The 15569-nt window shown below is 41.7% G+C and overlaps 1 protein-coding gene across 3 annotated transcripts; it reads right to left on the bottom strand.

Moving 5' to 3' along the window:
- Position 1: 1 nt before the first annotated feature.
- On the bottom strand, positions 2 to 15563 carry LOC118114127 (tubulin polymerization-promoting protein). 3 transcript variants are annotated; one of them, XM_035164377.2, is made up of 5 exons: positions 15298 to 15563; positions 8437 to 8517; positions 7485 to 7820; positions 2788 to 2941; positions 2 to 2694 (listed from the first exon to the last, which is right to left on the bottom strand). In XM_035164377.2, exons 2-5 carry the CDS (start codon positions 8448 to 8450, stop codon positions 2497 to 2499), a joined length of 702 nt encoding a protein of 233 aa, XP_035020268.1. In that variant the 5' UTR covers positions 8451 to 8517; positions 15298 to 15563; the 3' UTR covers positions 2 to 2496. The 3 variants fall into 3 exon arrangements, with proteins under 3 accessions (XP_035020268.1, XP_035020267.1, XP_035020266.1); XM_035164376.2 differs by having other exon boundaries at positions 15346 to 15479; XM_035164375.2 differs by lacking the exon at positions 15298 to 15563 and adding an exon at positions 9075 to 9540.
- Between the last annotated feature and the right edge of the window lie 6 nt (positions 15564 to 15569).

Below are 15569 nucleotides of genomic sequence, written 5' to 3'. Positions count from 1 at the left end.
ATTTTGACAGATTTTTTTATTTTCAATAAAGCACTACAAATCATGAACACACATTAAGAGGTCTAAAGAACAAGAACAAAACCACGCTGCATGCACCAGGGCACAACAGTACATTAAAAGTTATTTGAAAAAAAACAAGAATAAGACCGTATCGTTCCTCCACATTAAAGGTGCACAGTATTTGGCATTAAGCACAGAAAACAGATCATACCTAAGCTACTGCAGCAGACAAATACTAACACACCGACCGATAGCTGCTTGTTTTCAACTTGGTGCCTGATTCTTCATCAGCTGAGGCTACAGGTAGTGTGTGACGAGTGCGGCAGAAACACTGTCACTATGCTGGAAAAATATTATTCTATAAAAGTTTATTACCTGTGCAATTTTCCCTTTTTCTCATAGAGTATGCAGTACGTCAGGATACATCAGTAAAAAAAACATCCTTTTGTTTTTAGTTGCGATTTGGATGACAGTACCGCACATGAAATGTCTTCTAAATCTTTATCATGAGACAAATCTGATAGCATTAGTGTGTGGCTGACTTTGTACATGTACAAGTTTATACATATTGATTTCAAGCAGTACGATATTTTTTGTCACGATCTAGGACAGAGTGTTAGGGCCGTATTGAAGAAAAAAAACGAGATTTCAAGAATAAAGTTATAATTGAGAGAAAAGTCATAATATTACAAGAATAAAGTCAAATTTTAACAAGGATTCTTTTTTATTTTATTAAGAAAATAGAGTCGCACTAAGTTCCACTTTATCTGGTTCCAAAATCTTGAACCAATATCATTGTTTCCTGAGAAACTACGCAACCCATTTGAATCTCACACAGATGTAACTAACCTCACATTTGACCACGACCGAACATTTCCTCCTCCACTAAAGAGGCCACTTCCTCCAAGTTTCATCAGAATAGACACGGTTTGTTACACAATCTTTTCAAAGTCCTGATACTAACACCACATCGGTGCTGATTTGCAAAATGATTTAATATTTTGTTATTTGTGAAATATAAGATGTGCCACATTCCTCATTTTCTGATATTTCCTGCCTGAGATTATGACTTTATTCTCTAATAATTACAACTTCTTTCTCATAAAATGATGACTTTATATATAATGAATGTATTCTTAAAACCTGTTCCCTTTTATTTCCCTTTTAAGTGGCCCTAATACTCCATCAATGACCCCACAATGTCATCACTTAATATATTTTTTTGCAAGAAAATAATTAAGTCTGTCCAGTAGTCTGTCTTCACAGCAGGCACAGCAGTTAAGATAAGTTAAGACAAACTCCTAATGTCATCTTTATGCTTCTGAATCATATGCAATATACATAACATGCACAAAGTACAGCAATACAAGAAAAAAAAGTACAAAGCCAGTGTCATAAATTAAGCCATGTGGCTCTAATGTTTTAGAATATACACAATCTTACCACAAATATATTAGAACTACTGTATAGAAATCTAATCGAGGGAGTAACAATATAAGAGAAAATACAATCTTGTACAACCGAGCTCATCTACTGTGGTTAGAGCTTCCTTCAGCTGGATTCACCAATTTAATACTTGAAATGCATGTTAGCAAAACAGTTTGTCAAGAGAATGAACTCCGAATAAAGACAAAGATATAAAACTGGAAATACTTTTTGTTTAAACAGTTAAAAACAGGCCTTCTTAGTTTTTTGTGCTTTTGTCGTATTTACAGAAGAAAACAAATATGTCATAATCTTTATTTAAGACTGGTTTGAGAAAGCTTTCATAATAATGTATCTGTCTTGGTCTGAGCTCAACTCAAATTATTCAAATGACAATGCGAGCTTGTGTAATGAGATTAAATGAACAGTAGATTTTACAGACGGTTGACAAGAGGGGAAGGCAGACAGACGATTAGGAGGGGATGGAATTAACAATTGAAGTAATAACAAAACAACAGGTACGATAATATCTGTGTCAAAAGTGTGGCAATTATCGAAACTCTGCAAAACAAATTAATGATGCTTTTCTTCAGGTAAATCTGGGAATAGAAACATTTCCATTAAAAAGTGCAATGTTGTTGATTCATCAAAACCGTCGCCCCACTTTATTCAGTTTTTCTTGGCATGTTGTTGTTCTTTGTGCTCAATAAATATAATAAGGCCCTATCATAACAACAACGCTTCAATGTTCATAGAATGGTTTGTTCTCTTCAGTGTTTGGCAGTAACTCGCTCTCTGACAGGAATGTACCAGCTGGTGATGACTTTGTAAAAATAGATGTAAACAATTTTCCAGTTCTCACACTTGACAAAGAGAGGAACTAAAAAAAACATCTCTCTCTTGCACACACACACACACACACACACACAGATACACTCACGCACGCACTAAATAAATGGGCGGGAAAATGTATGAAATCATTTTTCTTTTGTGCTTTCTTTGAGTACTCTTCTTAATTTTTTGAAATAAAAAATGATCCTGGTAGTTGATCAAAAGTTTATTTCCTCGTCTTTAATCGGTTGGTTTATTGATTTTCTTTTCATACGACCCTCGATGTTTGTATCCCGAGACGTATCCGGAAGTGTCAACTATGTCTACCCGTCCTGCCTTACCCTTCCCACGGCCGGTGCCGTCGAAGCGCTCCTTGTGTGACCCTGTAAACTTGGTGGGGTCTGTAAGGCGGCTCACTGTAGGGGAAGCCACGGCTCTCTGTGGGACAACATTTAAGTTCATACTGTGATCGCTGGTACAAATGGATGTGATGTGTAATGACATCAGTATTATTCCCGTTGTGAGACTTACCGTGACTCCTGCAATGACGGGTGCCTTCCCTTCGATCTGCTTGAACACCTCGGCCTCGGCCTCCTCTACTGTCTTCTCTTTGTATTTCTTCCTGGCCAGCTCTCCGAGTGCAACTTTGAACTCGTCAAATGTGATGGTGCGGCAGGATTTCTTCCTGCAATGTGGGTGGAAACGGAGCTTAAGAAGGGGATAACACTTGTCACAGTGCAGCGCACAAAACCCCAAAAGACGTATGGAGATTTCTCCGTGGACAAAGAAAAGCCTATGTTTAGGATCGCCTTGTCAGCAGCTCTTCTCTACATCCTTTCAATCTGAAAGTATAAAACGAGAGCAGGCGGTGGTGTGCACGCAGCCATGTGTGATCACTTCAGCGTGGCAGATGTAAGACAGCATAGAGATGGTATCCTACTGAGATAAACACTGAGAAAACTTTTACTGTTTGGATCTCGTCTCCCAGTGTTTCTCAGTACTTCACTGTCGTCTGAGCAACTCCGCAGACTTACACACACACACAGCTGTAGGCTGTATATGTGAATGTCTCTTCATATTATTTATCATATTGCGTTGAGCTGTATAACTCAGGGCCCAGAGCCCTGATGTTTCTCATTCAAGCTGTCTAATAAGGACATTTGGACCTGCTGAAGGGTGTTGTGAGGCCCTGCCTTTTCATTTAGAAGCTCAATCTGTTTGAACCACTAACCAATACCAAGCCACAGATCATCATCAATCATTCTCCTTCTGAGAGAACTCTACTTGTCTAACTGGCCATTTGCCGGATTCACTTCCACGTTAAAAGTGCATAGTAACACAAACACAAACAGCCATTGCTGTGGTGATAGGTTGCCTAAACAACAGCCAATAAATCCAGCAGTCTCTCCGGGCAACCTGCTGTCATGGCAACAAGCTACAATAAACAGGGATGTTTGGGTTTATTATTAATTTGACTCATCCAGTGAACGGTCGTGTTTGGGCGATCCATCAGTGTTGAACATATGAGAGCTCCAGTCCTCTGCGCCTGTTCCATGCTGTGTATTGTCAGAGGGAAAACTGGACCTCTCCATACTGAACATTAGATCCTCCAGAGTATACAAATAGTTAAACAGTGTAAGTGTGCTGTAAAAATAGCAAATCTGAGGAGGCTGTGATGAGGTTAGAAAGAACAAATGTTCAGTGGGCGAGAGGAGCTTTATTTTAGTTTGGGATACTGATGACCTGCTGTTTATATAAGGAGTCCAACCATCTGCGGCACATGATCCACATGGTAAATGGATTGTATTGATATTATGCTTTTCTAGTCTAGACCACTGGAAGAGCTTCACTACGGTGGCCCCGAAGAGCAAATCACAACGACAAATGTGAAAACTCAACAGCAAATCAAAAAACACAACAACAAATCAGAAAACAATGAGCAGCCGCTCCTGCGTGGATCTGACATAAGAGCCGGTTGAATCTGCACAATGCTGGTGCACAGCCTTCGCTCATGTTCAGCGATGAGGAAAAACAACCAAGGCCTGGAAAATGAAGCCACCATCAGATCGTGCTAGGAGTTAATTAGTCCATTCCAGATTTCTACCTCACCCATTGTTTATGTTGTGGTGTTCTTTGGCTCCGAGCAGCCACACAGCACGGCAGAGCCTCAATGTGGTGCGGCTGACCTCCACTATGAATCAGGGTTAGTTCAGCCATGCTGTGATTAGCCAGTGCTCATTAAGCTGTTTAATTTTTTCATGTGTAAGCAAAGAGCTTTGACACTGATTAAAAGGAGAGTGGAGATCTGCTCCTCTGACATGGCAGCGCTCCCTGACTCAGTTGTGCCTGGAGTCAAAAACTACATGAAAATGAGCCCCTCCCCCAGTTTGTGCTGCTTTTTATCCCGTGGCTGCCTCTGAAGCCGACACACACACACACACACACACACACACACACACACACACACACACACACACACACACACACACACACACACACACTCAGAAATCACTTTACTATCTCGCTCAACACTCTGCAGAGCTTAGTGAAGCTGGTTCAAAATGCATGCTGGGATATTGTAGGACCCTGATTAGGACCTGTAGGCCTCAACAAACCCAAACACACATCCAAGAACAGAATGTATACAACGCTGCACATATTCATCACAAAACAAAGTCCGTGTGAAAAGATGTGGAACACATTTTTCTACTTAAATGTCTATTACAAAATATTGTTGTTGCTCACCAACAGAACTGGATGTAAACAAGCTTAAATCCCACAGTCGACGTAAAAGTTCCTTCTCTAGTCTGGCCAAGAAAATGCTCAGAGCAGTAAACATGAGCCCATTACCATGCCAACAGGGAAGGTTTTGATGTGAAGAGTCACGAAAGCAAGGATACTTCCAGAACATGTGTCCAGTTCCTTGTAGAGAACTGTACACATGTTCTGGAGGTATCAGTGGTGTGTGAAATAATGAAGGGATGTTTATAGAAAACCTGCAGGATCTCTAAGGGCTCTTTTTGGTCCAAGTTGCTTATCATTTCTCAGCAGAAACTGTTCATCTAAGGCACACAAATATAGCCAATCATTAAACGAACCAGGGCTATATGTGCATGGATGTTGGACATATAATTGTGTTAATTGTGGCCCCCTATCTGGCCCCTGATTTTGATCTGAGATACACCCCTGGAAAGAGGCGCTTCAGTCTGCATATTTCGTTCTCCATTGTTATATCCTGCAGCCAAATTCTACTTATCTGTCAGCATCTTGTTGTGAAAGAGCATTGTTAGGGTGTCGCCTTTCATGAGCCGGATGTTCTATATGTGAAAGAATGAGGTTTAGAAATGTCATGGACTATATTTGATAATGCTTGAGAATAGATGAAGGCTCTACCATCTGAGTCCGTATGTGTGTGAGGGCTAAATCCAGCCACTGCATGCTTATGGATGCTCCAATAACATTTTTTTCTTTTCATTCAGGGGAATTGACCTTCTTTGCATGTCTTTGCTTGGTGTGCAAATAAATCTGACATGACAACATAAAGCCACTTTAGTTTACACTGCACTGTTTGTTTGATAGTGATAATAGTCAGTTAGCGGTAGGTCCTAGTTTCCTGGAAATGTATTTAAAATGACTAACAGCCTTTTGAAATGGCCTTGTTATCTTCCCTGAACCCAGGGCAGGAACAAACAGTTTCAACAAGAAAAATAATACATAAAACCATTTTGGAATCTCTTTTAAATGAGTGTGTACACAAAGTGACTGAGATTGACCTTTGGTTACACACCAGCAGAAGATGGAAAATCCACTAAATCAGTGTGAGATTCCTAAGCAACCTGTCCTCTCCTGTAGGAATATGTGATGACGAGTGGCCTCCAGCCTTGCTCCTCTATTCTGGCGCCGTCAAGCAGAATCATTAATTCACTTCATTCAACCAAGATAAAAAAAAAACTGCTGCTTTGTGTATGAATGAATATCTCCAGAATAGCCACACACACCCGGACAAGCCCCACATTGTAAAAGCCTTGTCCTTTCTTACACCCTCTTTATTCTGTGGTGCTTAAGGAACGTTACGATCTAATCTGTGGAACATATCTACACTCATCTGTCAATGTGTTATCAGGACATAATGGTTTGCAGACGCTCGGTACACTTGGTAAACATAAGCGCAGCGGTACAGATGAAAAGTTCTCTCCTTTTGGTGAAATAACATTGAGGTCACAGCTTATTATTAGAGTCTACACAAATCAAGCAGCAAAGGATGAATCAACGCAGCCTGAGGAAATACAAGTTGAGCCGCCCTGGCCTCCTGCTCTGGCTGCTGTTTTCTGACGGTCACTTTCGCCCCAAGCCAACCTCGTACAAGAATGAATACTAATGTAGACTGAAAATGTAGTATTCCATAGCTAAAGAATATGAGGTTGTGTTTTATCTACGTTTGTTTATCTATTTGTTCATTAGCAGGATTACGCCAATACTACTCATGATTTCCATGGGATTTTCTGGAGGGATGAGACATTACCAAAGAAAGAGCCAATTACATGTAGCTTTGGATGCAGATCAGGGGGTGGATCCAGGAAATTATGTTTCACTTTAGGCATTTTTCATTGATTTCCCAGAGAATTATTCATGGATCTTGATGAAAAAAACTGTTTAGGGGACTGATTTTAATGAGTGTATGTAATTTGGTGCAGATTCAAATAAAAATCAGGATCTAGTGAAATTACTGACTGCTGGCAGAGGTATGCCCTCTACTGAGTTCCATTCTAGTTTGATAATATTATGCTGGTTTTCTAAATTGACAATCATAATTGAATCATAGCAGTGAAACTATGTGGCCCGTGCACAGTAAGATCAGCGCTTCTTTTACTTGACTGTCTGATAAAGACCAGACCATAGATTTAATTCCATGGAAATGATTGAAACTACAAACACATCCTTCATCATTCGTAACTATAGTTCAGTCCTGGGCCAGTTTTCATCTCCAATTATTTTCTACTACAATGTTCCACATAAGTGACCTTTCAGGCATCGAGATGACTAAACCTGTGGTCATGTCTGCCTCCGCAACAGTAAAGTATGTGATAAAAGGGTACAGTCATGTAGTGGCACGTCAGTTACTACAGCCTAACCGGCCCAGATGTTGGCAGATTAAACTCCAAACAGGCTAAAAATGATTTCACAATATTCAGTCTTAAAGAGAACAGCACATTTGGTTTCTCTCTTACTTGACTTTGCTGAAGACGATGTCCACGTCAGTCAGGGTGATGTTCTTGCCGTCGATCACGGCGCAGTCCTTGCAGAGTTTGGACCAGTTCTTGCCGTGCAGCTCCTTGCCAGTAGCGCGGGTATCGCCGTGGATGGCGAAGCGCCGAAACGACTCCTCCAAAGCGGTGATCTCCACGGGCGTGGAGGAACCCGCACCTCCATCACTGGTCCCGTTGGACTCGATCGAAAGCCTTTTGGACGCTCGGTCTTTGGAGTGTTCACTGTGCGGCCGTAAAGGGGCTGCGCTGATGTTGGCATGCTTGGCTGTCTGGACTTTAAAGTCATCTATGTTGTCTCTGAGGGGGGGAAGACATGACAACATCACCTGACTATTCATTCAGTGTACGACTTTAAGTTGTGTAAAGGAAAAAGCGAATCATTCAAACCATATATCAGAATGTTCAGAATGCAAGAGGTCTGTAAAACAACACAGATGATTTGACAAGAGCAGCCACTATAGGGCATGTAGCAACATTAAATGGTTCCTATCCAAATGTTCAGTAAAGGCTTATCAAAATCAAAAGACATTTAATCAGTTTGGACACTTCTAAGGAAGAGGAGGGTTTCCACCAGGAACATATCTGATCTCCAGCTGCTCTGCCAGATTTAAAACGGATAAACGAAAACAATCCAACACGCCTTAAGGTCAAGACAGAGCTTGCTGCTTTGCCTCTAGTTGTCCCTTCTTGTGCAGTACTTGATTTTACGTTACAGGCAAGATTAGACTTTCCAGAGGTGTGTTTCTCTAACTGTGAAAGGGCAGATGTCTTGTATCCTGGCAGAGAGGTGAAGGATATTAATAGACCTCTGAGGAATTCAAAGGCACACGAATCAAGAACGAAGGCGGCAGATGGGTATTTGAACTAATGTACAAATAAGAGGTGAAGGCTCTTTTTTCATGCTAAAACTTACTTCTGGTCCGCCATGCTTGTGCAGGAATTCACTTCCCTCCGTGCAGTGCTTGGATTAGTCGACTTCTTATTTCTCTTTGTGCTGTGGGAGAAGATGAGAGAGCAGGTGAACAATGTGAGAGGAAGACAGCGTCACAACAAAAGGTTCAATTCTCCTCTTGTCCTCTTTACTTTTTAACCAATGTGAACAAAATGAATAATGACAATGTGTCTTTTCAAGTCTGACACACAAACACACACTGAGACACATTTAAGAAAAAAAGACTTCAGAGAGAATACTAAGCACAACTCAAAAGCAGCAAGATCCTCTCAATCATCAAATTACTTCCAGACAGCTTCTTAATATTCGTTACTGTTTGTAGTGACACATCTTTAAACGCTTTGCAACGACCTCTCTTGGTTCGGATGATTTCATTCACTACAGAGAGTACAGAGATTCCTCTCTGAACACATCATCATCCAGATCTGATTGAAGAGAGCAACAGGAAAGCAGCTTCTCAAAACAGCCTTCTCGCTTCGACCATATCTAACTTCAGTCCGGAAGGAAAAAACATTTACTTTCATATAATAGCAATAAAAGTATTTCTATCAAGACAATTCAATCCGGCTGTATATTTATAGTGATGGTTCTCTGCTCACCTTTCAGCTGTTCCCATAATCAGCTCAGCATCATTAACGGACGTGTGTTGCCATGGCACCGCAACAAAGTCTCTAAAACTATTTCCCAATCGTTGTACTCGTTACTAAACAAACACAAACAAGACGCAGACCGGAGAGAGATGCCGTGCCCCGTGGACTTTAACGTCTGCTCCAGCTCGTAAAGTTTCGCCCGAGTCCCTCAAGTCACCAATAAAGTTCTTTCACTCCCCCTGACTCACCCCGACCCTCACAATGGCACCACGATGGGGTTTTGTTTCCATGACCCTGTGACCAACAATCACACACGAGCCCTCGCTAAGTACACTCGCCACTTAAATGGGTACAAAGGTTCCTAGATTGACGCTGCATAAAGCCATTATGATCGGGATGGCAATTCTTAGTGGGGGAGATTATTAATCTGTATGAATAATGGCATTCAGAGCTGCAGACACTGGGAGCCCATTGTCCAAAGCCAGTGGCCTCTGTGTCTGACCTCTGCTCGTGTCTTCACACATACATGGTGACATCGCAGAGTGCCTCTATTGAGTTTCTGTGCTCATATGTCATCGAGGACTCGGGCCAAGACACATGAGATGGAGTAACTGAAGTTTGCTGAAGCTAGAAATCTTTACTGCATTATATTTTTAGTATTTAGTATTTTTGTATAATGGATTATTCATGTATTAAGTGTTTGCATTTTTAATGGAAAATATAAATCTATCCAGCAATGAAACGCTCTCTTAACTAAATGCACAAATGACAAATTTTACACATACAAACAAAATAACTCACACATACTTTTGGTTTACAATTTGACAACAGTGAAATTTAGCCAATAACCATGTGAACAGTTATATTAAACTTACCATTTGCATAAATTCTTAAGAAAAACATATTTATACATTAGTATTTACATTAAGTTTTTCCATCTTCAAGAATTTACTCAAATTGATTAAAATAGCAAATAATTCCAACAAATTGTATGTACAATTTCTTTTCTTTTAATTAATCTGTTAGATCATAGACAATATTCAGCCTGCTTTAAATATTTGCCACCAGTTTGCTTCTTGTAAACTATTTCAATCGTGACCCTCTCTTTAGGACATCACAAACTTACATTTTTTTTAATGAAGTAGCTCAAACTATAAGTTTAATGAGGTGTCTCTGGGTGTCTCAGGCTCTGCTCTCTCCCTGCTCTCATCCTACCTCAATGACCGCACTTACCAGGTAACTTGGAGAGGATCTGTGTCCGAACCTTGTCCTCTCACCACTGGGTCCCCTCCTCTTCTCTCTGTACACCATCTCTCTCGGCTCTGTCATTCACTCACACAGCTTTTCCTACCACAGCTACGCTGATGACACCCAGCTAATCCTCTCTTTTCCCCAATCTGAAACACAGGTAGCAGCATGAATCTCAGCCTGTCTGACTGACATCTATCTCTAAGTTGATGTCTTCACACCACCTGAAAATCAACCTTGACAAGACCGAACTACTTTTCCTTCCAGGGAAAGTCTCTCCCACCCATGACCTGACTAATACCTTTGACAACTCCGTGGTAGCCCCAACACAGACTGCTTGGAACCTGGGTGTGACACTCAACAGTCAACTCTCCCTTGCTGCCAACATTACTGCAACAACACGTTCCTGTAGATACATGCTGCACAACATCAGGACAATACGTCCCCTTCTGACTCAGAAGGCGGCGCAGGTTCTGGTCCAGGCTCTGGTCATCTCACGCCTAGACTAGTACAACTGGCTGGTCTACCTGCTAGTGCCATCCGACCTCTGCAGCTCATCCAGAATGCAGCAGCTCGACTGGTCTTTAACCAACCTAAGTTCTGTTACACTACACCGCTCCTCCGCTCCCTTCACTGGTTACCAGTGGCTGCCCGTATCCGCTTCAAGACACTAGTACTTGCGTACCGTGCTGCAAACGGATCGGGCCCATGCCTACATCCAGGACATGGTCAAACCTTACACCCCGGCCTGTCCACTCCGCTCTGCCACTGCCAATCGGCTGGCTGCTCTCTCACTGCGAGATAAACAACTAACAAAATCACGACTGTTTGCTGTCCTGGCTCCTAAATGGTGGAATGAGCTCCCCATTGAAATCAGGACAGCAGTATGTCTACACATCTTCTGCCGCAGACTAAAGACACATCTCTTCCGACTACACCTTGGTTAAAAAATAATAATAATAAAAATTAAAAATTAAAAAAAATATATATATTTAGCAACACTTATATGGCACTTACATATAGAACTTTGTAGTTTGGCTTTCTGGAAGCAAATTGTACGAACTTGATTCTTGTCGTTCTAGGTTTGTACCCTCACGGTCATTGACAGCAGTAAAATCCATGTGAGACATCCTCCTCCTCCAATTTATAGTCAGTAGCTTCAAGTGTCTAAGTCCTCAGCACAACGAGCCTCCTCAAACACACCATGTTCAATAAGAGAGGTCATTAACACTGTGCTGAGTTCCATGGTCTTTTTTTATTATTATCGACTGATTATTTGATTTAATTCATTTCATAATTAAGAATATATATATATAAAACTGCACTGCGGTCAATACAAGCATTAAAAACCACAGAGGATAAAAGCACAATAAAGCCTTAAGGCTTATCTCTTTTGTATTCCATTGATACCATCTATTCTATACATATATATGGAAAGAATACAATTCTGTACAATATTTGCCTAACCGCAGTTTTATTGAGTGATTTATGTGTAATTAAAAGCTGTGTATTTTACGCTTTAACAATAATTAGCCAAATACAGCTATAATTTTTGCGCACATTTGTCCAGTGCCTTTTTTCTGCCCCACTTTGCCACACACACAGAAGACACCATTTGGTTAAGGGCAGATCTCCAGAGACAAATCTGTGACTGGATGACAGCATGCTTACATACACTCGCCTTCTGGCAATACACTGCACAGATGAGTGCTTTAACCATAAATTGACCCATTTTCAACTGCATCTATTCATAGCAACAATACGCTGCCATGACTGGAACATTCTTTTCATTCTGGAGGGAGGAGATCAGCCGGTAGACAACATGCATGCTCAAACACACACAAAAAACTAAATGTTTGTGTTTTAACTCTTGTTTTGGCAGATGGTGTTTAACTCACAAAATGATGACACTGTTGACAGAGTGATGTAATGTGTGAGAGAGAGAGAGAGAGAGAGAGAGTTTGTCAGAAAGCCTCCTCCTCTATCATGCCATCCCGGTGAGTGCGCCTGCAGAGAGCCCATCTGTTTTCAGTATCCTTTCCAGGCAGCTGCTCCGTGACCGTGTCAGTCAATCATACAAGTACAGAGCGCCACCGCTGCAGTGACACACATCGGTCTGCTCAAGACTGATCTAACTCTTAAATAGCACATCATGTCTGGCAGCTTACTGCCACGACACATGTCCTAATGAATGAGAAACAAAGCACCATCTTTACTGGATATGACTGGCAATATTCAAAATGTCTCTATTGGTCAAAAAAGTCCATTAAAATGAGCAGTGATTACTTGTTTTTACTTTGTGGCTGAAGCCTGGTGTGTTTGTTGATAAATTATTTCATCAAGATCCATCGATTACTACCTGGGAAAACTGTGAAAATGTTTAAAAATGCCTATGTCACAATGTTAAAGAAAGGGAAAACTTCCTGTATCTGCATCCACAACAATATTCATTGGGTTCTTCCCTGACCCATATTGCATTCTTCCCCCGGGCTTCATGGAAATACGTCCAGTAGCTTTTGTGTAATATTGCCCCCAAACAAACACACCAACCAACACACTGATGGTACAAACATGACCTCCTTTGCCGAGGTAACTACAATGGCACTCAGAAGAGCACATTCCTCCGCCAAGGCCAACATGATTGTCTAGTTCTTAAAGTAGAAATTAAATATAAAAAAGAAGTGGTCTGATAACCTAAGTTAAAGAAAGTAGAAAAAGATTTTAAGGGTTCTTCCAAGGCCCCATCCCTCCACCAAGTTTGGTTGAAATCGGTTTAGTAGTGGTTTATTTAAAGTCACTTCCACCTCATCCTACTGTTCTACGAGGGTTTGTGGCGGTTTAAGACACAAACATGTCTGGTTGGATTCCAGCCTGGAGGGGGGTTTACAGCACGCCATGCCTCTCTCTCTCTACCCATGTTTCCTATCTGCATCTCCACTGTTAACAATCTAATGAAGGTTAAATGGCAAATATAAATACAACTAATAAATACTCTCTAATGTGCCCCTGTGGATTGCTGTCTACCCGCAAACAGTTGCCAACAAATGTTCCATTTACTCATGTTTGCGAAGAGAGAAAACTACAATACCCAGTTGTTTAGGAATTCTGTATACACATTGTACTGCTTTTGATCTTTTGATGAATGGGCCTATACAAGAAATATAGCTTGTCGTAAGCTTTAACATGGACTCCACGTTGTTTAAGGAGTTTTCCATGTGATCAAACACACCCTCTTAACCCTTCTCCAATTCGGCCCCGGCCCTGACTCTCTCCCCAAAGACACAAGGACGGAGAGGATGACATCAGTGCCGCTGCAGCCCAGGTCTGAGGTCACCGGCTCGCCGTCTCCATCAGTTCTCGCCTCCCCACACCCTTTAACTGCTCTGTGAGTCAAAGATCTTGGCAAGCGTCGTGCTGAAGAAAAACAAGACGTTTGAAACAAGCAACGGCAGTTATTGTTGGCAGTAGCAGCAGGCCAAATAGAGGTATAAGGCAGCGTAAAGAAAGCCTGGGAGTCCTTATGCAACCCCACATTTGAGAGGAAAACGTGATGCCAGAGACAGCACAAGTGTCGGGCCAACAGCAAATTAGCTGTGAGTGGAGCCCTTGTGAAAAGATGTTTGGAAGCCAGACTGTGTTGTATAATGTCTCACTTAATTAATTAAAGGTAACTCGTTTTAAAGTCTTTTCAGTGTCCTGGAAATGTCATGTAATGCCCCAATAAGAAAGCTTCTATTATCCAACACAATGAAACACAGTGAGACACACAAATACTCCCTTGTGTTAAAGTCAACATGGAAAAATAGAATTCTCCCTTTGTTTTTGGAGTAAAAACGCCATCGGACAACATCACTTCATCATTACGCCTGTTAACAATCATTTTAATTTCAAGCCTCACCTGATCAAAAACAAAATGGGAAGATTTACACTCTGAGGTTAATCGCTTGTGTCAGATCACAAAGGCTCTCGGACCAGTGCAATGAACCCTAGAACAGTGAAATCTGGGACAAACTCGGTGACTGTGTCTTCTCCTCATGCGTATCTAATTCAACCTACTGAGAGAAAATAAACACATTACCTTCCTTACGGTGGAGGTGCTCTGTCTTTTATTAACATCAAAATACATCAAATACCTTTTTCTGCCTGTACTGACCAGAATCGAATGTCATTTTCAGCAGTATTTAACTGCAAATAACCCATCCACACTTTCAAATGACATCATTTCTATTTCTGTGCAGAAACAGAACATGTTGAACTCTGTCCACGCACATGCCTCATTAGTCTATTTCTCAGCTGTCAGCTCTTGAATTCAGACTTCAGCCTCAGAGCATCGAGAAGCTAATAAAACAGGGCACCTTTTTTTTTTCTCATGCATAATTATGTAACTACTTCCATGCAACCCACAGAGGCTGCAGCCACAGGCCATACGCATTGTCAATCATCCTCTCTGACCAATAACGGTGCTTATTGGAGAGCCCTCGTTTAGAAGATAAACAGCAGAGGGGAAAAAAAACCACCCTGATGTTTGTGTTAGTGGTCACTGCTGCAGTCGCTGGTTTCAAACCGCAGTGTCTCAGCTGGGAGTCTTTAGAGGAACGTTACATAAACGTGCACAAATGTCAGATTCACACACAGAGTCCACGTGATCCGTTTGTTATTGTCAGCACCTATAGTGCACTTCTGCCTGTGCAGAAGATCAGAGGCGTCACAGGCAGGTCCCTGACGATTTTTGATCGAGCGTATAGGCTCAGCATGCAGCCACAAGTGTTTACAACTGAAAATGCATCTCATCCTGCAAGATCAATATCAATGAAGCACGCAGAGACACGCGAACTGAGCCAAAAGAAGCTTCGGGAATCAGGTGAACGTGCAAATCCGGCATTAAGGTATCAAATCCCTCATGTTTGCACCATGCGATAATATCTACGAGACCGAAAATAGCCCCTGGTGACAGATTCATGAAGTGAAATTCAGCTTTAATCACCTGGTGAAGAAATCCTCCGCCTGCTTGTTATAATTCACACAACCATACCGTGTCGTGCTGCAAGTGTTGCTCAGACTCTGCGTCCTCCCGCGGCTCCTGAGCTCGACTCTGCCCGATGCCTCAGACCCCAGAGATGCTGAAGAGAAACCAGCCCGCTGATTGGCTGCCGCCGAGCGCGACGAGCTGCTCTCTCCTCTCCTCGTCGGAGCGATGTGGAGCCGAGATGGTGTCTCCGTGCTCTGCGGAGAGCTGCTAAACAAGAGCTGCGAGCA

This window comes from Hippoglossus stenolepis, chromosome 8, assembly GCF_022539355.2.
Source record: "Hippoglossus stenolepis isolate QCI-W04-F060 chromosome 8, HSTE1.2, whole genome shotgun sequence".
Taxonomy (NCBI): domain Eukaryota; kingdom Metazoa; phylum Chordata; class Actinopteri; order Pleuronectiformes; family Pleuronectidae; genus Hippoglossus; species Hippoglossus stenolepis.
This window is presented reverse-complemented; position numbering and strand designations above follow the sequence as displayed.

Coding starts and splice junctions, on each gene's coding strand:
- LOC118114127 (XM_035164375.2), bottom strand. Junction 7,821..8,436: donor ACAAGCATGGCGGACCAGAA/GTAAGTTTTAGC, acceptor TCCCCCCCTCAG/AGACAACATAGATGACTTTA. Junction 2,695..2,787: donor CCGTCATTGCAGGAGTCACG/GTAAGTCTCACA, acceptor GTTGTCCCACAG/AGAGCCGTGGCTTCCCCTAC.